The sequence below is a fragment of the Channa argus genome, chromosome 20, assembly GCF_033026475.1.
Source record: "Channa argus isolate prfri chromosome 20, Channa argus male v1.0, whole genome shotgun sequence".
In the NCBI taxonomy this organism is placed as follows: Eukaryota; Metazoa; Chordata; class Actinopteri; order Anabantiformes; family Channidae; genus Channa; species Channa argus.
This window is the reverse complement of record NC_090216.1, coordinates 10,003,043-10,025,426: the sequence shown is the minus strand read 5'-3', so window position 1 is coordinate 10,025,426 and position 22,384 is coordinate 10,003,043. Positions and strand designations below refer to the sequence as shown.

At 38.2% G+C, this 22,384-nt stretch overlaps 2 protein-coding genes across 3 annotated transcripts; both read right to left on the bottom strand.

Annotated features, from left to right (window-relative positions):
• Positions 1 to 3,033: 3,033 nt before the first annotated feature.
• On the bottom strand, positions 3,034 to 11,148 carry slc35g1 (solute carrier family 35 member G1). The gene is made up of 5 exons (XM_067487188.1): positions 10,680 to 11,148; positions 8,822 to 9,002; positions 7,535 to 7,669; positions 7,105 to 7,301; positions 3,034 to 6,520 (listed from the first exon to the last, which is right to left on the bottom strand). The coding sequence occupies exons 1-5, from the start codon at positions 10,978 to 10,980 to the stop codon at positions 6,108 to 6,110; spliced, it is 1,227 nt and encodes a 408-aa protein (XP_067343289.1). The 5' UTR covers positions 10,981 to 11,148; the 3' UTR covers positions 3,034 to 6,107.
• Positions 11,149 to 11,752: 604 nt separating this feature from the next.
• Positions 11,753 to 21,755, bottom strand: lgi1b (leucine-rich, glioma inactivated 1b). 2 transcript variants are annotated; one of them, XM_067487181.1, is made up of 10 exons: positions 21,121 to 21,749; positions 20,882 to 20,953; positions 19,387 to 19,458; positions 18,946 to 19,017; positions 16,406 to 16,477; positions 15,526 to 15,695; positions 15,178 to 15,342; positions 14,759 to 14,979; positions 13,981 to 14,227; positions 11,753 to 13,423 (listed from the first exon to the last, which is right to left on the bottom strand). In XM_067487181.1, the coding sequence occupies exons 1-10, from the start codon at positions 21,321 to 21,323 to the stop codon at positions 13,074 to 13,076; spliced, it is 1,644 nt and encodes a 547-aa protein (XP_067343282.1). In that variant the 5' UTR covers positions 21,324 to 21,749; the 3' UTR covers positions 11,753 to 13,073. The 2 variants fall into 2 exon arrangements, with proteins under 2 accessions (XP_067343282.1, XP_067343283.1); XM_067487182.1 differs by lacking the exon at positions 15,178 to 15,342 and having other exon boundaries at positions 21,121 to 21,755.
• Between the last annotated feature and the right edge of the window lie 629 nt (positions 21,756 to 22,384).

Below are 22,384 nucleotides of genomic sequence, written 5' to 3'. Positions count from 1 at the left end.
GTATGTCAGTTTGGGGAATATGAAAATGGAAATCACCTAACCACACTCTAGGATTGACTCTAGCACTGAGGAACTGATTGGCTTCTGGCTTTGTATGGAAGCTTATTTGCGCTGAACTAGAAGGAAATTTGGATGCAACGAGGTACAGTAGATATACAAAGCACACAGAGAATGTCATGTCAGTTATCAGTACGGTAGGCTATTGTGAAAATCATGTTTTTACTTCAGTATTGTTGTGTGGGTCCACTTAATAGTTGTGTGCGCGAGCGTAATTCATAGTAATTCAAAGCATATGTAGCCTATTTAACTGTTGTCGTGGCCGTTGTGCTTGTAGTCCCAAATATCTAACGGCACCCAAAGGCAGCATCGGTCTCTCTCAGTAGCCAGCCGAGCTGTGGACAGGAGGACAATAACTGCGGCTCTGGTGGTGGTACTGTTTGTGTGTGTCTGTGTGTCACTACATCGGAATGTCTGGCAACAAGTTCTCACCATAGCCGGTGCTACACTCTACCCAACGTGTCCTTTACATTATTTCCTTTCAGCCAAAAACGATTTCACTAGGCTACATACTTCACATGCAATGTGAAATGTGATACAGGCTTTTTATATTGGTTAAAGTCCATGGCAAATTTCAAAAATCATAGTTTGGCTCGTTGATTATAGCACCTGCGCATGTACCGTTCTGAATCACAACATTGCAACTAATCTTGAGCCGCAGACCCAGACAGAATTTTGTGTCAGCTTCAGTCCGAAGGTAAATACCGTTTGTCGTCTCGTAATATTGTGCTCGGTTTGGTGGCAAATAAGTTTCGGTCTCAGCGAACCGAGGACATGTGGTTTTATTGCTTCCTTGATGCACAACTGGTTAGTCTACACATAAGTGTTTGCAACCGTGCAGTTATTTCGCTTCTAAATGCACCGGCCCCAAGACAGACAGTGACAGCACGAGAGATGCCCTGTTCACTTTTACAGCCTATAACTATATTTATTTGAACTTGGAAAATGAGGGATTAGTTTCCAATACCCCCCCCCCCCCCCCCCCCCCGCTCCACTGATGGGAAGTCTTATGTGATCCTGTAGGAATGTGCAACCCGTCAAATCATCCAACTCTCCTCCACCCTGGAGCATGCAAACCTTCGGGAATTCCCGCTTTGCTGATTAAAAAAAAAAAAAAAAAAGTGGAGAATTTGTACTTTACCTTAAACTTCTCTCTAAAAAGAAGCCCTGCAGCGTCAGGAGTGTAACATTTTATACAATAGCCCCTACACTTGGCCATCACACTGCTGCAGTGTCAAATGTCATGCAATTAATATGTCCCAGTTTTCTTTATTTTGACCTTTCCAACTGGTGTAAATTCATGGATGTAACAGATGTAGATATTTTGCAGCTGATAATGAGCAGAGGAGCCCCTTTCGTTGCCAGTACAATAAACAGTACAGATTGAGACTTTGACTCTGCAATAAAACTATATCTATTATCTATCATCTATGTGGTTGATGTCACATTAAATGACTGAAATCAGAACAAACAACATTATTCAAATTGCAGGTTTTGGTTTCCTGGTCTGAATTAGATTTTTCACCTATTCAACCATAAACACAAAGCTCACCTCCTGAATGAGTGACACAGAGTAATCATGTAAACAAATGGTGGTTGAGAGCATAAAATGATAAAAATGTGTTACTTTGACATTTTTTGTTAGTGCCAGACATCAGATGTTTCTCTGCTTCCACTGAAAGGGAGTGGGTTAGTTACCACAGAAGTCTGCAGAAAAACATGCTTACGGCACCTAGTTAACATAAATGCACAGTAAGGGTAAAAAGTGGTGCAGCACATATTTCCTGTTAGCTTCCTTATAGTGGTAGAATTAAGCTGCACTTAAAGCCAGCAGCTATTGTAACATGCATATTTAAAACTGAATAATTCATTAAAAAATTCAGATGTGTAACATTGTAAATCACATTAATTCAGCTTAAGACTCTGAAACACTGATAAAAGAACAACTACTTCCAGTGCTGCCTAGGGAGGGCAAGTTTATTTATATTGAAGTAACCCAAGGCAAACTAAACCTCAACTGATAAGAGCTTTGGGCAATTGCATTGACAGGTGAAGAAGCATATTTCTTATTTTTATGTGAATCCTGCCCTCTGCTGTCAGATGAGGTTCATTAAATCTGCAGAGAGCTCTAATGTTACTGTTTACAGCATGTTCTTATAAGAATGATAATTACAGCACTGATCACAGCACAATTCACAGAAATTACTAATTATGTCCAACCATAAGGATTTGAATGTTACTGCTTATGTGTGAATAGAAATAGATGGCAACTACAGTGCATTATGAAACTGAACAGAGTAGAAAAAAAGGTTGTTCTGAAATTGTGGGTGGCAGCTAAGACCTGGCTTTACTTTTCATACAGAACATGTTTAGCCCCAGGTTATTATACCCTGCAACAAAGAGCCATTCTGTTCTAATTTAGTCTTTTCACACTTCACTTAGCTCAGTGGCAAGCTAAAGAATTATCCAGGATCCATGTAAGGCTTGTAGCACTACCTGGATCCAGTTAGTTCTGTGTGGAAGGTACAAGCCTTTGTTTAGAAAGATAGGGGTTGCAATGTGACACAACACAGCCATTCTGCACAAAAACACAATGCCTCACAACTGTCTTTTTTTTTTTTCCAAATAAGAGGAAAATGACACTTTAGAAATGTATGTAGTGCTAAGACAAATAACCTGCGCACACACTGACGCAATGGTTACCTGACTCAGTGGTTTTTACAAAAGGTCAGCTACAGTAGGTTGTCCTGTTGTGTCTTAAATTGAGCTAGGGTACCACCAAAGGCTGTGGGATAAGTACAGGTGAGTATAGACAGCCCTGCTGTACAGTTTGGGCCCGTTCATTTTAGTCATGTTAGAGATCTAAGGAAGCATGACTGTTTTAATCCTTTATGGGAGAGAAACTTGTTTCAGTAAGTCTGACAGCTGAAAATGACAACCTAAAATGTAATAAATCAAGAAAACAGACAACAGGAGTTATAAATCCACACATTTTATTTTGTAATCATAATAAACTGAATAAAATTAATCACTTTGCAGAAATATCAACATCTTTTTTATGTAACACATTACAGAGATAGTAAAATAAATACTATTAAAGCATAGTTTAAAAACCTAAAAACAGCTTTAGCTAGTTTGTAAGGCTTGTAAGTCCTGAAACAAATGTTTACTTGGAATGAAACATATTGTGGTTAAACTACCAGCTTTCAAGTCAACTAAACTAATTTTTCTGGAAAATGAATACCCATTTCAAAGGAATTTGATCTTAGTGTAAAAATAACAATATAAGTCACAGTGCTTTTAATTCCCCCACAGTAAAGTGTGATGCTGGGATCACAAGTGGTAGCCGGAATTCATAGTATTTCATTGAATAATGCTACTCTGTAGCACTTTAAATATATATCCCAGGGCTTCTTGGACAATGCTCCAAAATTAATCATTCAACAGTTCATTCTTTAAAGCCATTATGATCAGATTGTTATGATCTGATTGTTATGATAGTATTTTTAGTAAGACTTAATAGTTGTGATATTGGTAATAAAATATATCAGCGCAATCCTAATCACAATAAAGTCTTGCATAATTAATATGCAAAGCAGAGATGAATGTCAAACCAGCGAGAAGCACGTTATCATAAAAGTCATACAACTATTCTTTTTCCAGCATAGAAAAAGGAGAATAGCAATATGTAAGCTTCCACATACCACACCGTACCACACCGTACCACACCCTAAAGAATCATTGTAAATCTGTATTACCCGAAATCTATATTTGGCTTCTTAAGGAAAAGAATTTAAGAATCAAACATTACTGCCTTAGGAAATGTCATGTTAAATTAAAAGCAATAATGTGCAGCTCACAGTTCAGTTACCAGTGATGCACAGTTCACTTTATAAAAGTATTATGAGAGGAAAGTCAGATAATGCAGTAGCAGTGACACAGTTCTCAGCAGGTTGAGCAACAACCAAAACAGCACTGTATGAAAAATTGCAGAGAAGAAACTGCAGAATGTAAATTAACAGTTTAGGAGCTTTAATTGTCTTTTCTGGCTGCATTTCACCCCATTAAACTTTGTCTCAACAGAGAACTGCAATTGCACTGTAACTTCATCACATATGACAGTGGGAAACCTGTTGCTAAATCCTACACATCCATTATATTTACATCAGATATGAACACAGAACACATACAGTCAGCACATGCCTTCAAATTAACATTTTGCAGCTTCCCTATTATCAACAGCATTAGCTTTGATTCACACTACAGCTATGGACAGTGATACACAAGGCAATCTAGAAGTTCCAAAGAACAGATGATAAATTTGCTTTTAGCATAAGATGTTATCGTTTTGCTTTGTAATAGTTCAATATATATAAGATCTATTTAGTCTGTCACTTAGGTCTTTAAGTCAATCAACTTGTGAATAATTCAAGTTTCTCCACCTTGAACTACACATTTATCAGGGATAGTCATACTGAGACTACATGCAGCCAGAACTTGGCACAAGACTCTCAGACAGATGTTTTGAGTCACCGAGGCTCTGACAAAAATAATGATACTCTGAGGGATATGAACTGTGCCTGCTTATATTAACAAACTGCACTGTTATGCTCTGACTTTACATCTCATCGTTCTCCTCTAATATCCTCCTCTTGAGGACATTTTTATTTTGCAGTACTTGTGAGCAGCTGTTTGGCAGATCAGTTCATTTGTTTAATTACATTATGGTGGCGGGTTACTGACACTTTTTCTACCCTCTAGCAAAGACAAAGTGTGAACAACATGCCCTTGGAACACTACAGAAAAGATATTCTTAGACTGTTGATAACACTTATTAGATAATTTATTTCCTCGATGACATCTGGTGCTAGTCAACAGGAGAGTGGAGTCCTGAGAGGATGAAAAAATGAATGTGGCATATGAGCAGATTCAAACTGCTGTTATACCTTATATTTGATTTTCTTAAGTATTTTAAAAAAATGAGACTAATGAGACTGGCTTTCAGGAGCACCCTTCTTCAAATTTATATTCATATACTCATTATTCATAATTGCACCTAAGAGTTGCCCAGTTCAAGATGCTGGGTACTGAACAGCTTCACTAAAGAAAGCAACACCTTAGGGGTCTCTACTTAAGGCACTTAAATATATTGTTAAGAATGATTAACTGTGGACTAGATCATAAAGGATATAATATATACTTAAAAAGAGAGTGGGGAGGGATTTAAAATGTAGATAAAGTATTAATCACAACAAAGTATGTATTCTGTGGACAAGATGGTTGGGATTTAGGTGTAAATTAGCCCTGGGTACTGTAAAAAGGGGCAAATCCCTGAGAGAATCCTACATCATGACTCTGTTTTCAAGTAAAAACTTTTAGCTTACAGCTCCTTGTGATGGCATGGTTATTTTAAATATTTTTATAATAAACATTTTCATTTCTAAAATAGGGTAATAAATGTATACAGTACATTTAAGTGCTGCTTATGTTATTTGGTCTGCATTTTGTTTCATTTGCTTTTTGATGACACAGGAGTCAAGGACTTGTTGTATCGTCAGCACCACATATCTACAGTAAGGAGTATTTAGTATAAGTACTTGTTTAATAGTGCCTGGTACATACAGCAAAACATGTGTAGTATACTCAGCTGAATATGCTATGATTGCCAAGTGACACAGTAATAAGGATCTTTGGCAGTTTCATGTGGGGTAAAGCAAAAGCAAACAAACAAAAAATAAGGGATATGGATTGGGGCAGCACTGTGGATCTGCAGGTTTTTCTTCAGAAATATTGATGTTCTTTTACATTTTAAAATGCAAAAAACTAAATTTCACATGTTGACTTTTAGAAATCAACATATATCATTGTTTTCAATTTATCACTACCATCAGCTGATAACTGACCCCTATCATATTTACCTTCTGTAGCTTTGCTTTTCCAAAGAGCTTTAACCACCTCAAGGTTGCTTTTAAATAACAGTTAAAATACAGAATAACGTATACTAGTGAAAAAAGAATAAATAGTAGTATTTAGTATTCTATGTCTCCTTTTCAGCTGTTGCGTGAGCTCGTGTACCACCTCCTAGCTGCTACTCCACTGGTGCTCAACACTACGCACAGCGCCCCTCCGAGGCTCCACAATGTTGGTGCAAGGTTAAAGAACAAAAACTGGAAGATGAATGCCAGCACCACATCTATAGTCCTCATTAGGGCCACGGGTGCAGCCTTCTCGATCTGCAGGGCCTTTGTCAGAAAGGTCTGGCCAGCAATACCCAGGACAGCTATTAATATCAGAATCCACCGATCACGGCCGCAGAATGGGATTTTCCACTCTCCGAGGACGGAAACAGCGATGATGCACTCAATGAGACCAATGACTGCATAGTACCAGACAGAGAGGTAGTAATGGACACTCTTACCCATCTTGCGAAGAATAACAAATGTACAAGCAGCAGCAATTGCTCCTAGGAAGATGGAAAAAGTTGTGTAATTAAAAAAAAACACCCTAAGGAGAATCTCATGGCAAAGGGTCAGGATCATGATTGTGGAGTGAAACCATCCCAGAGAGTCATTATGCCTTGATGACTAGCATAGTCTGTCTTTTTAATTCTGTCATGCCCAAGACTCAAAACAAACTTTAAAGCGCATGCTGCTCTGGTTCCTAGAAAGAGGTCTTTAAAAAAAATATTTGAATTTATTTCTCAAAAGTTGCATTGTCTCTGCTGTAGCGACTTCTAGTGTAGTAGCTAGAAAATTCTAAAGTCAATCTTTGAAATATCAAACCAACAGTCTTTTACTTTGAGAGGTGTTATAGTTCTTAAACAGCATCATGACAGGACAAACAATGACAAGAGTGGAAACATGACTAACAGGAAAGGCTACATCTCTCAACGGACCCTGATTTACCAGGAGAATAACATATGCTAAATATAATGATGTATGTAACCCTATCCTGATTAAGTAAATTAAAATAAACAGTACTTAGAGTCTTAACAAGAAAGTTATTTTGTACTGTGTTTTATGACACTGAGATAATGAATCAAATCACCTGCAAAGGCAGCAATAGTCCCCTTGATGTGGTTTGTGTAGTTGCCCTCAATGCCACGGAGATGGTCGCCAAAGAGGAAAGGTGGTCGGGCGATAAGGATTACTCCAGTGAGGGTAAAAACAGTGAAGACACAGTCCCAGATTGTACATCTTTCCTTAAGGAAGATCCAAGCCAGGAGTGATGTAAAGACTGGATTACTGAGGAGTCAAATGTGAAGAAAGAGGGATGGAGAATTAGAAAACAATTAGAGGGAGATTAATATAACTCCAGGCTTTTGCTGACCTTTTCTAAATCTGTGTCCATAAAGGCCAGTTTTCACAACAGCTTTAACAAAAAACAACTGTGTTGCATGTTGCAATTTAGAATCTATTAGTTGTGTTAGTATCAGCTCTGCTAATTCACAATCAATGAGGTTTCTACCAGCTCTCACCTGAACATGATGACAGTGGCATCTGCCAGCGGCATCTGCTGAACAGCATAGAAGAGCAGGATCATGGCATTGGAACCAATGAAACCCCGAAGCACCAGGTATATACGTTTATCTCTGGGACCAAGAAAACCTGTCCTGGAGGAGCAGAGATATGAGAATGATGGATGGATGAATGGATGACTAGACTGACTGATAGAGGAAGTAATAAACTGAATTTTTGAGAGGGATGGATGGAGAAAAAAACTGAGTGGCAAGGTCTGCTAAACGATGACAAATGACTGGACGGTTGGATAAATGCATGGATAGATTTAGATAATGTGGAAATGACAGTGATGGATGGATGGATAGACAGATGGATGGATGGCTGAAAAGAGAATAGAGTCGGAGTTTTGGTGATGAATTAATGTAAGTGGATTGATGTATGAACAGGTATATGAATAAATATAAGTCCAGTACAATAGGTAGTCTTTATAAATTCTGTTTAATTTTAACACTTGTTTAGTTTACTTTCCTAATGCTGAGTAAATTAGAGTAAGCTGTCAGAATCAGTGAACAGAGGGTAAAACAAATGATTGCTGTTGTTTGTCTCCAATAACTTTCTGTTTGTACTTGTGTTATATATGTGTTATTATCTGCATTTATTTGGCAGTAGGAGCATGATTGCAAACATTCTGCTTTATTAGTTTCACGTGGCTTCTTTTCAAATTGTAGACATTATCATTCAAACCATTGACCGTCTCCTTATGTCTATTACAAGATCAAATTAGGTTCAGCACAGCATTACATGTCTGAGGTGTTTTGTGTGCGTTTACTAATTAATGTGTTTTCATGGGTACATGTGTTCACTTCATCTATGTTCAGATCCTAAAAGTGTTTTATAAGAAAATTACAAGACTATATCATAAATCTACATTAAAATTGATAGAAATTGTGGTTCTTTATTATTAAAATCTGATATGTCACGTGAGAAGCCATTATTGTAATTTTTCCCAACACTTTATTGAAACAGTTTATCCTTTTTGCTAACAACAGCAGTAAGAAGATGAATATGTGTCTCTGTAGATTCCTTGGTTCCACAGACACCTTGCTGGTTGGGACATGTGCTACCTAACAGAGCTAATGCAGTTAATCTAATCAAAATATACAAATTGCTGTTTTGATGTAATGCAGTGTTACTGTAGCCATTATTATGTCATATACAGCATGTGTAAATCTTAAACTTGGGATTAAAGGTTAATTGTCTCACTTTGGAAGACTAAATGATGGGAGTTTCTCCATTATACTCACTTGTGGTAAATGAGTAAAGGCACAACAAAGAGCATCTGGAAGAAGCAGCGTATGGCGCTAATCTCTATGGCATGGACTCCCTGGATGGTTTTCACCAAGACGGAAATGATGGAGAAGAAAACTGTAGACAGGAAAGCATAGAACAAACCAAGACCTGGACAACCCTTTGGTTTTTCTGCACCTGCAAAAAAGAACAGAGAGAGGAGCTGATAGCTACAGCATGAGAGCATCACAGAAGGGGTATCATTTTGCTGTGCTTCTGTGTAATGACTGTATAAACACAAGTGTAGCTGGGAGTATGTTATTGAACTCCATGTGGCTGGGGAAAAATTTTGTTGCAAAAGCCACAAACCAATGATTTCCACATGACAGTGGTGCAATGTTTGCAAGGCCTTTAGAACAATTCACTGATACGGCTGTGGAGATTAAATTGCAACCTAAGGTCACCAGGCACCTGCTTTCTTTCTTTCTTTCTTTCTTTTTCTTTGTCCACAAAGTGAGGTCTCCTCCCTGTTCAGTTTATTGTGGTAAGTGAAAGACCTAGATGCCCATCCTCCCTAACCATTTATGATGTCATTTTGCTCTAGCTTTTGTTAGTTTGAAGTAAGAATTTGTTGGAAATCATTGACACAATCATGAAACCAATAACATTATCATATTGTCCCATCATAATTTTACTGAATGAGGAATTATGGTCAGAAGGGGCCTCAGAGTAGAGAATAAGACTAGTCTGAATGAGTTTTGGACTGAGAAAACTTGTTTTACTGGTGTGTGCAGGCTAGTGAATGAGCTATTGTCCTCCTCCTTCAGACTGTTGATGGAATTTTACAGGAATCCCAAACATCATGTCAACCTCATATACCTCATTTAATTTGTTCCAAAATAAAGCTAAGTACTATTTCCTCTTGTTTTTTTCCTTGTACGTTTTCCCATCAATCCACATTATTATAGGGTCACGCTTATTTTGTTAATGAACACTCTTATCTTCCTTCAAACCTGAGTTTTGAGCAAAAGACAGGCTACTAATATGACAAATAGTAAATTATTATAGCAATATTAATGTAACCGTTTTAAATCAAATTCAAAACAAGGTCCTATGAGTGTAATATGCTGGACAGTTGGTGGGTGTAAAAGTGCTCAGTCATCCGTCCTCTTTAAGGATGATGCAAATGTGGAGCTGTATTACAGCATTCAGTCCTTTTTAAACAGTTGGCTACACATTGAACACCTGAGTTCTCGATTCATGGGCATAAACTTTTAATTTGAGAACAATTTTAGAACAATCCTTATTATTAGACATAATGAACGCAGGCTAAATAAAGGGGTGGATCTTGGGAAGGTCACAAATAAAACTGCAAATAAAACGGCTTTATTCCTAAGCGCTCTATCACCACGGTTACAGTTTCTTGCCATTTAAATTCGTTTTTTTTTTTTTTACGAGGCCCGCGTCATTTTGGGCACGTTTACAGTGACGTAAAGCTTACTGTGATGTAGGCGATTGTTTCTTTTCATGTATGAAAGAACAAGAAAGTGGGCCTACATTTGATCAAAATGTAATGGGACTAAAACTGCCCTGTCCTTCGACCTAAATTGTAATTTGGGGTTTCCTGTGCTAATAGGCCCCCAGCACGCACGTGATATCAGCTCGATAATATCTGATACATGACGTTATACGGTTGTATAACGTTAACGCGGGGCTACGCAGGAAGTCTTGGGTTTCCTGGCTGCATAGCAACGTTTTCTGACTTTCCTTTCCATCACAAAGTTCATTATTATGATACATTGATATGAGGATGGGGATATTTGATCCTCCAGTTCAAATGGCATGTAACTTAACTAAGTGTTTGGTGTCTTCTACCTTCACGCGCGCTTCCTTCTCGGGATGCGGGCTCGCCGCTGACGCACAACGCCGGCGGACACAGTGTTTTCTTCTCGCTGCTTTGCGATGAATTGTCGTTTCCCCCCGCTTCCTCCTCGGCATCACCGTGACAGTTACTTTGAAAATCAATCCTCTCAGCTGCCGGTTCATCCTCGCCGCACTCGTCGCTGTGGCCCCCGCCGCTGCTTGTGCCCCGGTTGTCAACTTTGTAAAACACTACAGTGACGTCGTCGCCTACGGAGAAAACCCGCTTGTGTGTGCCGTGGTTGAGGTCGCCCATAGTAAGATGTGACGGCTTAGCGGCAGCATGCCTTGGGCAGAGTACTGTCTGCGTTCACCGGTGCCCTGAGAGACTAACACGACAAGGTTAATGAGTAACCTTGGAGGCAGGATACAAACTCCCATGCGGCGGTTGCTTCACCCACAGGGTGGCAGAACTGAACGTCAAGTGAGTGCGCTGGGCAACTAAAACGGTAGCAAACGTTTACGCCCATTGTGGAGGGATTAGAGCTTGGAACCAACCAAAACTCAGCGCTCACACATTGTCTTTATGCACGGCCCTGTGTACTCAATAAGGAAAATATTATAGCTCACAATTTTCCCTTTGGTGTAACCTTAAAAGCCAAAACTGTCACTAAAGACTTTCTCAAGATATTTGACACTATACCAGAACTGTGAACCATAATTATCATGTGACAACTTCCCAGTTTTCCATGTACTTTTATTTATCTTTTGTTCTGACTGCAGTTGAAATGGGGTTATTCGTTGCTTAAGTAAATCATGCTTTTGTTCACACGTCTGGACTTTTCCCCCCGCAATGTGATAACTTTCTATCATGGTTAAACCCGCTTTCATTCTTTATTTATTTGTATATTAATTGAATGTGTTTCAACTAGTAGGAACAGTAAAATGAGGTTGACTTGATAAAATGTTATCAAGAGCTGATAAGGAAGATTATCACTGTTTTGAGTAAAATGACGGATCACTAAGAACATTATTCTACTGGTGATTAAACGACAGCGATAAAAAAAAAAAACAACTTGCTTCTGATGTAACATTTTAGTATTTTATTACCACTGTACATAAAAAGACAATGAGCAACTTGGCAAAGGAAGAGCTACAATCCTCCCATCTATACTCACCTAACTAGATTAAACTGATTAGCTGATTCGATTTTGCAGAAATAAACCATTACACAGTACTAATTCTATAAAACACTGAGTGTGGTCCTCTCTACATACAAAAGCCATATATAAATCACACAGTATTGTAAAAACGTAAACATTATATTTGGCAAATAGTTGTTAGTGAAGTTGTTAGCTGTTATCAGTAGTCTGTTTCTTTTGTGTCAGAATAAGTGGACCACATGAAAGCACAGGTAGGTCCTGCACAGTGGTTGGCTTTTAGTTGAAGAGACAACAATGGTTTTGTCAATGAGGGAGAAAAGAGGCAAGAGTGGAGTGAAAGAGAGAGGGATGGGTGACACAGTGGGATGCTTCTAGCGAGTCATTCATCAGGAATTGACACTATGAGTGTCTCTATCAGGTTCACAGTCTTGCTTAACTGAGAGTAGACAGAACAAATGTTTTTCCCTCAGTTTCTCACAGTGTTTGGTGGATTCTTCATTTCATATCCTGGGTGTCACTTCTTTTTTTTTTTTACAAAACACTGATGGAGCAACGGTTGACTAACTGAGACAGACAACCCAAGTGCTTTAAATAAAGTACAACATCCACACACCTCGTTTTAGGTTACCTCCCTTGCTCAATAATCTATTTTACTTATTATATTGAAGATAATCTTAGTGAAATGCCTTGTACAATTAAAGGTGAGTAAAAGTAAATAAGATGTGTCTCTGTGTATTTTTTGGTACAATTGTACATGACAACCTGGACTAATTCTGCTCCCTTTTGCCAAGAAATATGGACTAGACTCAAGATGACTCAAGATGTGATATCATAGCTTGGCTCTCCTGAAAATTGTCACTTTGAGTTATTAGGTTTTCAAAAAGAGAAAAATGCATTTTTAAAAAAGGAAGGAATCCTGATAAAAATAAAAGGGTTTGTGAAAATGAACCAATTGCATCATGTTGCTGAATAGTAGGGCTAAGGGACTACCAATAACACACTTTTGGTGTTTAAATGATGTCAGACCTGTCAAAACACACTTACTGATACTAAGCAATATAAACATTTCAACCATTTATTCTCAACCTAACCTATAGGTATTTGAAATATGTAATTCAGGACCTTGGAACTTAAACTTAGTTGTTGGATTATAATGGAATTGACAAAGTCTCAGAACAAAAACATGGTATGCAGTTCATGTAAGGGAATGGTAGTGTATGTAATTTGTCCTAAATCAATGATAGCTTTAATTGCTCAAATCAATCATTAGGTGCTCATATATCTGGGTTTTTCCCTTGAAACTGGATGCAAGCAAGAACACCCGGTCGTCAATGGAGACCAGAGAAAATGCCCGAGGAGCCTGGATATTCAGCTCCTGTGATGGGACAAACTGGCTCCTCTTGGTGTCCCATTGGTAGACCTGTGTCAGTGAATAATCACTGCCCAAGATGGCGTACTGCCAATTGCCAATGGAGACAGGCTGAAACACCATAGAACCTCGGGAAGGAAATGTCTGGACATCTTTAAACATGGCACCATCCCAGCGCATCACCTTGGAGTCCCCGATGAATCTTGTCAAGCATATAAACAGGTCACCTTTAAAAAGGACAAAGATTCAAGGGTCTATTTAGATTTAAAATTCGTCTAGTCAATCTAAACCTTGAATAGGAACAATAGGAATAGGAAGTTTATGTAAGTCCAAATGTTTCATAGTTTGTTATCAACAAGTATCAAGTAGTTTGCAGAGAGTCAAAACTCTCTAAACTTTCTGAGGTCTGAAAGATACAGTACATATATAATAATTATTTATGACAGTGGTCAGTGACAGTACCTCCTACCAACTTCAAACTGAATGTCTATGACATGCCACAATGAGGAAGTAAGGAGAGAAATTATAGCTAAGAGTGTGTCATAAATATTCTTTTAAATTACAGTTGCACCAAAGAAAATGTTGACCTGGATTAATCAAAGCATTAAAAACAGAATATGGCTTCCAGCGTGGATTCATTGTTTATACTGTATCAAGCTCCAAGGTCAAACTGATTCACACTAGCTGACTTGGTTATAAAATGCACACAGTGTGTACAGTGTTTTTGTAGTCAGTGCACAGAGAAACCTCATGTGTGTATTGCTTTGCAAGCTGCAGTTCTCACCTTTGACCCGAAAGTGTTTGACAGAGAAGACATCCTCCATATCTGGTATATCTGTCCTGCGGTCAAACTGTTTCTGGCTCCTGTTCCACTGATATACAACAGGCCTCTGGGAGCTGCTGGACAATATCAGATGGGGTTTGTTGGAGATCTCCAAATATTCTACATCTGTGTCTCTGTACCATGGATGGAGCGACTGATGGGAGTAGAAACCATTGCCGTTCCATTTATACACGGTTGTGGACCCAGCCTACGAAAACAACAAATGTAGGTAAGATGGTGAAATCTACTGAAAACATCACATACTGTAACAGCTGTTACACATCTTTAAGTAAGGGTTTAAAAGTGCTTGACAAGAAACAGAAAAATGACACACAGTTTTAGGGTTATGGCACCAAACTACAGTGTGTGTGTGTGTGTGTGTGTGTGTGTGTGTGTGTGTAGTCTATGAGTGCCTCTGAGTGTCTCCAAACATATGTTAGAGCATATGTGAACATTTGGCATTGCCAGGGTAATCAACAGAAGCAGGCGTAAAACAACATGCTGCTGAGAAGGACATGGGGGGAAAGGACTGGCTGACATGTTGTGAAGAATAGTTTAGAGAAGTGCTATGCATACAGAGTGAACAATAATACCTATCGAATAATAATACCTATCAAAAACTGAAATCAAATCCAGTAGTGTTGGTACAAAAAATAATCACTGTTATACTGTACATTTAACCTGTCAGAAGGTTTGCTTATGTTTTGTTGAATTACTTAGGTAAAGAAAAACATGCAACCTTAGAGCTATCGGCGATGACAAAGAAGGACTCTCCATCAATCACAAAGGTCTCGATATCGTTGGGCTTGCGAATCTTCAAGATGTCTATGTCCTGGATCTTGATGAACTTGTTGGCAGAGGTGTCGCGTTTGTAAATGTGTGAACCCCCAAACAACTGTGCCACTATGACAAAGAGGTGGTTATTGATAACCATGGGCTTGCAAACCACAGTGGAGGTGCCTAAACAAGAAGAAAGAAGAGAGGACACCCACATAGGCATACAGTTATTAATGTTGGATTAATAGATAATCTTCTAGTATTTGTATTGTATCCTTATAGAGCGCCTAACTGCCAAGTTAACAATTATTCCTGGCCAAAACAGTAACACAGGATTCCTGCATTACATTGACACTGTTCTGTACCTGTTTAGGAACTCACTTTCAATGGTGTCGTGCGTTCTGAAGGTCATCTCAACATGATCCCATTCCAGGAAGCTGCATGTCCCAGCAAACGGCTGGGCAAACACAGCATACTGATCTTTACCAAAGGTAAAGGTGTCCACTGAAATGGACTCGAACTTGAGCGACTGATAGGACGCAAACTCTGAAAAGTATGAAACGACGGTGATTTTTTTCCTTTACCTTTACCTTTTTTTCATGTTGACAAATGCTTCCATGAACAAATAGCACTGTGCAGCATCTCTAGTTTTATCCTCACCACTGACATTGTTAAGGACCAGAAGTAGACACAGGAGAGACGGGTGGGGCAAGAGAGATGATACTGTACCTGCTGTGATGCAGTCAAAAGAGTGTGGGAGCAGGTCATTGATCTTCTTGCCCTGCTGACTGGGTGGACCACTGCAGTAGATTTGGTCTAAGGTGGCATTAGTGTGGTGCATCCACTCCACCAGCCACTTCAGCTTGCAGTCACATATGAGATTGTTACCTCGTAGATCCCTACATTTGTGCACAGAAAACCCTAAACATGAGCCATCAGATCTAGAAATAAGCATTTAAAACATAGCCTCCTTATTTCCAATCCATATTTAGTCTCTGCTTACAGTTCTCTCTGCCCTCTGTCTCTCCCCTACATCCCTGCATTTTGGCTTTGAGTTAAGAAAGCCACAACAAGTGTCCTATCTGATGAGGAGCCTCAGCTTGTTGCCCACTCTCACTCTGAATAGCTGTTGACCTTGGTTGTGTGTAAGGAATCCAATTCCACCTGCACACACTGTAGCCTGCATTATTCCAGCTGATCGTGGCAGTGTGACCAAATCTAGGATCCAATTGTTTTCTGTATAATTTAGTTGTTTACCTTTTACCCTGACATTCTGGCTTTATCACCTCCTATAGATTTAGATCTTCCATTTTTTTCTTCTCTCCATTTCTAGAATAGAATAGCTTTTTCTCTAATGTTCTCTTTTATTATTCTGATTTATTTTAACACCTTCTCCTCCTCATTTGTGTGGGGATTTCTCTCATTTCCTTTGTTAGCTCCATGATCATAAACAATTTCTTGAACAATCCAATTGTTCAAGAATTGCATCTGAATAATTGAAATGTCAAAGATCACATAGACTCACATTAATAATACATATATACATTATATGCATGCATTTAAGGATGAATAACTGTGAATATATGTGTCTGAAATATAGACCACTCACACTTTGGTCAAAGCATCCATACCCTTGAAAACATCTTTGGGCAGTGTCTCAAGGTTGTTGTAAGCCAGACTCCTAATCGACAAAGAGAAAGAACAAACAAAACAAAGGAAAGGAAAATGATTGAATTAGGCCGTCTCTCCCACAGTAGACACTGAGTCAATACACTGTATCATTGTTTTATATTCTTGTGCCTAAAAAATACTAAGGAAACAAGATCAAAAATTTGAATCCCAACAATCAAGTGACAACTGTTTGAAAGGCTTAGCAGTGAAATCAATGGGGATTAAAGACTTAATTATTTAAGGCAGAGAAATTACATTCATTAAAGTTTGAGGATATTATCTGTTTGAAAAGGATCAACATACTGGAATCTTTATATTGTTCCCTGAAAACATTATTTTATGTCTTTACCAACCTAAACAAAGCCCATTGCTCTAGGCTGTCAAGTTGATCATATATTTGCAGTTAAGTCAGTGAAGACTAATAAAAAAAAAAAAAAACAGGCTCATATTGGAAGGGGAGACTGAACACAAACCATTAGGAGATGTAAATAAAGTGAAATGTCAGCGTAAAATTACGAATGCTGCATTATTTATGTCAGAATCAGTTTTCCAAGGGAGAGAGGCCTTTGAGTTTGTGCAGAGTCTGTGCAGGACACCTGAAATAATGGACTTACTGTATATAATGCAGAAATCAGAATTGTCTTTAGTAGTGCATTTATCCTTCACCTTTTGTATAACAGTTTGTTTACTTTCCACAAAAAATAAATGAGGGTATCCATGGAACAGAAAAAAGGCACCTGCATGACTTTGTAAATAATGTTGGATACACTAGTTTGTGTTGATATTTTTGGTTACATGTTTTTGGTAGTACTGGTTAGTATGTGCTTCATTTAAAATTGATTGACTCCAGGTTGAATATGACTTCCCTCACCAGTAATCATGATCTGGTCTATGAACAACACTGTAATTGCAAATCCTCCGTCCAATTTATAGTGAATGTCCAGCTCCGCTATGATTATAAAGCAATCAAACAGAACGTGGCTCATTTGTAAACTCCTAGTTACCTATATATGATCATTTCTGTGACCTTCTCTAACTGATTCTCCTACCCCCAGCACACAGATAATGAGTAGCCAGCTCAGAAATGAACTATAAACACCAGTTTGATATTTTTAGAAATCCCACTTTAAGTTTTCTTGCCTTTAGTTACATGACAAGAACACCACAACCATACTGCTGTAGCTGTTTCCAGACTTTGTGCGAATCTAAACTCCGGCGCACATCTATAAATATTTTAATAGGAGGACTACACACTCAAAGTAGGGGAGAGCATTTAGAAGATAAGTAAAAAGGTGCTGCACTCAAATGTAAAAAAATTCTTCATATTCATAATGAAAGTGCTTGTTCTCTTTATAAGATGCCAAATACTCAACTATATTTATTCTCATATCGAATAACAACACTGAATTGCTGCTGCCTGTAATGTCAAATTAGTATTACACGGTTGGGCAGCAGTGACAACGATCCCAGCAGGCTATGTCTGCCTGATTGCAGCTACTACACAATTTAGTTTGACAACAAATATGAACACACCTTGAAATTGTTTATTAAATAATTATTAACAATGATTTATTTGTTATGATAATGGCTTATTCCAGCCTCAACATAAATCAATTCTCCTACATTTATTTACACCTATCTGCCACCACAATAACACCACATGGGGTGTTAATTTAAATAAGTTATTGGTGTAAAGTTATGAGTCAATTACCTACCAATATGGGGGCTTGTCATGGTATAAAACACTAATAACAGATTTCTAGATCTGCAGAAGGAATATTTTCATGAAAGTAAGAAAAGAAAGTGAATTAAGCACTTTTGACTTGACATTTTCTCTTCTGCCCTTATTGCTGCAATATTTTCTGCCACAGTCACCTGGGCAACAATAACGATGATTGTTACACATTCTTGTAAAAGTATCCTCAATTATTATAAATATAAACATCTGAGATTAATCTGAATAACTGACACTTTAACCAATAAAAATATTTGCAGCTTTAATATTGAATTATTGTTCTATTGTTTGTTATTAATATTGTCTATTGAGTTCTATCACCTAAACAATTTCTGAATAATGTTTATATCCTGTAAACCCCTCATATTTGAAATCTTTCTTCTATATTTGGCTGCACTGGCCTGCACAATCTGTAAAAGTGTGATGTAAGAACCCAATAGAGACTTGGGGACATGACATTCGAGGTCATTCGTTTAAGGTTACAGTACAGTTATATTTAGACTTGACCTACAGGTCACTCATGTTCTCAACTATCTTTAGTTCTGGCAAGGTTTGCAGGAAGGTGAGATCCAAATACACTGTTTACAAACTCTTGTCCATTCTTTATAACTACAGTAAAGAAGGATGAAGGTACGCTCAGGGAATTTTTACGAGGAAGTACAGTGAAAAGGGAGGAAGAAAGCAAGACAGCAAGGACAAAAATAAGATGCTTCCAACTTGGTCAACTTCAAAATTGTACTCACAGATGTATCAGTGCTTTAAGGCTCCGGAAAGCATATGGAGATATTGATGCAATCTTGTTATTTTCAATAAATCTGTGAATGAGTAGTATACCATTAGTATTTTTGGTAGATTTCAAAATTATGCAGTATGCTAGACAGTAGCCTACACTAAACTAATCATGGCTAAGAAATCCTGTGAGACATGGATGTTTTTATTTCTTACAATGCCAGCACACGTGGCTACGTTTTTGGATTTTTGAGCCTGGCGTATGAGGATTCCGCTGATGGCATACAGCAACAGCTCTAGTCACAGTAGTACAATTAAGTATATTACACACAGAGTCTGCATTTAGAAACCTATGGTATGACATTTTACCAAACAGATTTTCTATTTATTAACCATATTCTCGATATACCAAAAGGCAGTAGGCTAGTATTGCAAGCTTTAAGATAAATACTTACAGATATTCAAGATGTGGTAAACCTAGGAATGCATCTTCATCAATTAAGTCAAATGAATTTGCTGTGAACAATCTGTAAAGAAAAAACAAATAAGAACACACACTTAATGAAAATTTTGTTTCCTCTGTTAATGTTTCAAAACCATGCATCAATCATATGATTTATGAGTTGGCTTCAGTTTCACAAAATCTAGAATAAGCTGAGATGCAAAGTTAAGGTTTGAAAAGCATATGCATATGACAGAAGTATCTCTAAACTGTTTGTTGACTGGGTCCAAAACAGAGAAAAAAATAATATGAGTATGAGAGTTACTGTGTCAGACAACAGACTCATTCAGCATTTCTGCCCACAGAATGTGGTTACAGAATGAATTAAATGAAAGAAACTAAGAAATGGCAGGTCACTCCTACACGTTTTTAATGAAATAAATGAAAAAGAGAAACAGTTGTCTCCTCCCACATGTTTCTGAGTCACCCTTTCAACCAGTAATGTAAGAAATGTCTCCAACTCCAACATACTGTGCAGCTCACCTTACCCACGCATAAAATCTGATTGTGAGAACATTTAGATTTTCCATTTGCAATGAGTTTGCGAATAATTTGACAACTATGAAGTGTAGTTTATAAATTATAAAAAATATATATAACTTTCAATCACAATAGCCTAAGCATCTTAAAAAGAGGTTAAAAACTATATAATTTCAAAATGCCCAAAAATATCAGAAGGAAATCTTATTAGTCAAGTGCATTAATAAAGGTTAATTAATATACACATGGCAGGAAATAATGACAGAAGTTAAATTCACCTCCTTCTGGTCACAATCCTGCCTCTCTGACACTGATACTACTTCTTCTACATATGAGAGCAAATGCATATGCATATCGTCATGGTAATAATAAGAAATATGTTTCTTTGACACAAAATGATATTCAGTGACAGCCTGCTATTACTGTACAGTGAAATGAAAGATACACGCGATGACCTTAGCATAAATGTGTGGAATTGTGAATAATTGTTCTAGCCCTAACCTGATATTAAGTAGGCTAAAGCATGTCATTAAATGGTTTGGTAAGATAAATTACACTGGTATTTGTGGGTGCTTATGATGTTACCTTTTCTTTAACTTGAATAATTTTCTGCTCAAGTGTTACCTTAAGGAAACACGTTCATTATTTATATCTACAGTGCATCTCAATCTCTACCCAGCACACACCTCCTCTCTGTACCCAGTCCCGACTCTTAGTTGCTGTAGCCATGTGGTGTGTTGCATAATCCTGACACCATTACAGACAATCCCCCTTTAAATGCATATCAGCCTCTACACAACTGCTCCTGGGAGACCCTGTCTCATTGTTTAGTGTTATAAAGCAAATGCATATACAAATGTATCTATACATTTAGACATATATAGATATATAGATAGATAGATAGATAGATAGATAGATAGATAGATAGATAGATAGATAGATAGATAGATAGATAGATAGATACTCACAGCAGTTGCAGAGCAGGAGTGTGAACAAAGCTTCCTCCAGTGATTTCATTAAATCCAGACTTGACAAAAGATCTGAACGGTTGGAGAAAAAAATTAAAGAGGGTTTTAAGCAGAAAGTTTAAAGATGAGACTCGAGTATATACTAAAAGGCTGAGGTAGTGTGTTTTCCTCACAATTCATCCTTTAGATTTTAAGGCACAATGAAATTAAAGAGCCTATTCATTAGCGGGACCACTTACAATGAGACGACGTCGGAAGGGAAAGTGTGAGGCACAGATCGGACGTTCTCACACAGGGCATTATCTTTGGTGCAGGTACATCCAACGGGGCATCTCGGCTGCCTTACTCTTCGTCCGTCTGCTAAAAACAAGCTGACAGCGGCTACCCAAACCAGGAGCGTCCATCCTCTCCATCCTCTCAGTGTACTGCCCGGGTGTCCCATTCCTTCTGTCCCGGCCGAGGACTATCACTCCTCCACATGCAACTTCTGGGCAAAATCCGTGAAGAGCAATCACGGGGGTTTACAAGCAATGTGATTTTTAGGTTTTATTTCTGTGTCTCTGTCTTGTTTGCTTTTAGAATAGATTACGCTTCGGTGCAGGCTTGTGTCTATGCGTCTTGCGTCTCAATAGGAAGGCACGAGTCCAGCGGATTCCTTCTGCAGGGCGCAGGATTACAAATGCGGGACAGACGAGAGCAGAAAACTGTCTCCCCCTTTTTTTTTTTTTTTTTGTCACGAAAAGAAATGACCCTGAGCTGCAAAATAAAACACGCTGCTAAAAATGTGGTTCTATTTCTAATTAGTGTGCTGCTTACAAAGAAGTTGTCTTGTAGGCTCCATGCTGCAACCGTGAAAGGAAAAAAATCCCTTGAGAGAAAAAGGGAAAGGAAGAAAGAGAAAAATTGGGGAAAGAGGGGGGGGGGGAGGCCCCAAGGTGCGCTTTTTTATCAGCACTGTCAGCTATTATTTATGCGCGCTTCAGAGCCGGGCATGGCTAATGGGAAGCGGCTATTCATGAGGCTCTGGGCAAATGCACCTGCCTCACTCATTCAATGCTGCCTCTTTTCTTCCCTGCTTTGGCATAATGACATTAACTGAGAACAGAAGATTACTTTATACCATATGTGTAAAAATAAACACGGAATATAGGTTCAGGACCTCAAGGAAAGCATTAAGTAACTGGAATTAAGTAAATAAAGCCTTTTTACCGCATCAAAATCTTCCCATTTACTGTTATGTAAGGGACTAATATAGGCTATGAAACAAAAACATAGCAATGGATATCATAAATATTTCTTAGGGTAGCAAATCATCAGTCATTCATACTCTCTATATTATTAGTTTCCAAATTCATCTCCTTCTTCAGTCCCACATTGACTGCTTTGTTGAGTTCACTGGTTTGTGAAACAGTCTTGAAACACTGGACTTTTGTTCCCACAGTGAATCAAACTTTCACCTCTGCCACTTCTAATAACCCAAGGTTTCCAAATTTCAAATAGCAT

What these genes read in the sequence shown, in the direction of transcription:
- lgi1b (XM_067487181.1), bottom strand. Translation starts at nt 21,323, where the DNA reads ATGGGACACCCGGGCAGTACACTGAGAGGATGGAGAGGATGGACGCTC. An exon ending in CTTAAAGCACTGATACATCT is followed by an intron (nt 16,478 to 18,945) that starts GTGAGTACAATT and finishes TTTGTCGATTAG; the next exon opens with GAGTCTGGCTTACAACAACC. An exon ending in AACGCACGACACCATTGAAA is followed by an intron (nt 14,980 to 15,177) that starts GTGAGTTCCTAA and finishes CTTCTTGTTTAG; the next exon opens with GCACCTCCACTGTGGTTTGC.
- slc35g1 (XM_067487188.1), bottom strand. Translation starts at nt 10,980, where the DNA reads ATGGGCGACCTCAACCACGGCACACACAAGCGGGTTTTCTCCGTAGGC. An exon ending in AGAAGGAAGCGCGCGTGAAG is followed by an intron (nt 9,003 to 10,679) that starts GTAGAAGACACC and finishes TCTTTTTTGCAG; the next exon opens with GTGCAGAAAAACCAAAGGGT. An exon ending in GACTATTGCTGCCTTTGCAG is followed by an intron (nt 6,521 to 7,104) that starts GTGATTTGATTC and finishes CCATCTTCCTAG; the next exon opens with GAGCAATTGCTGCTGCTTGT.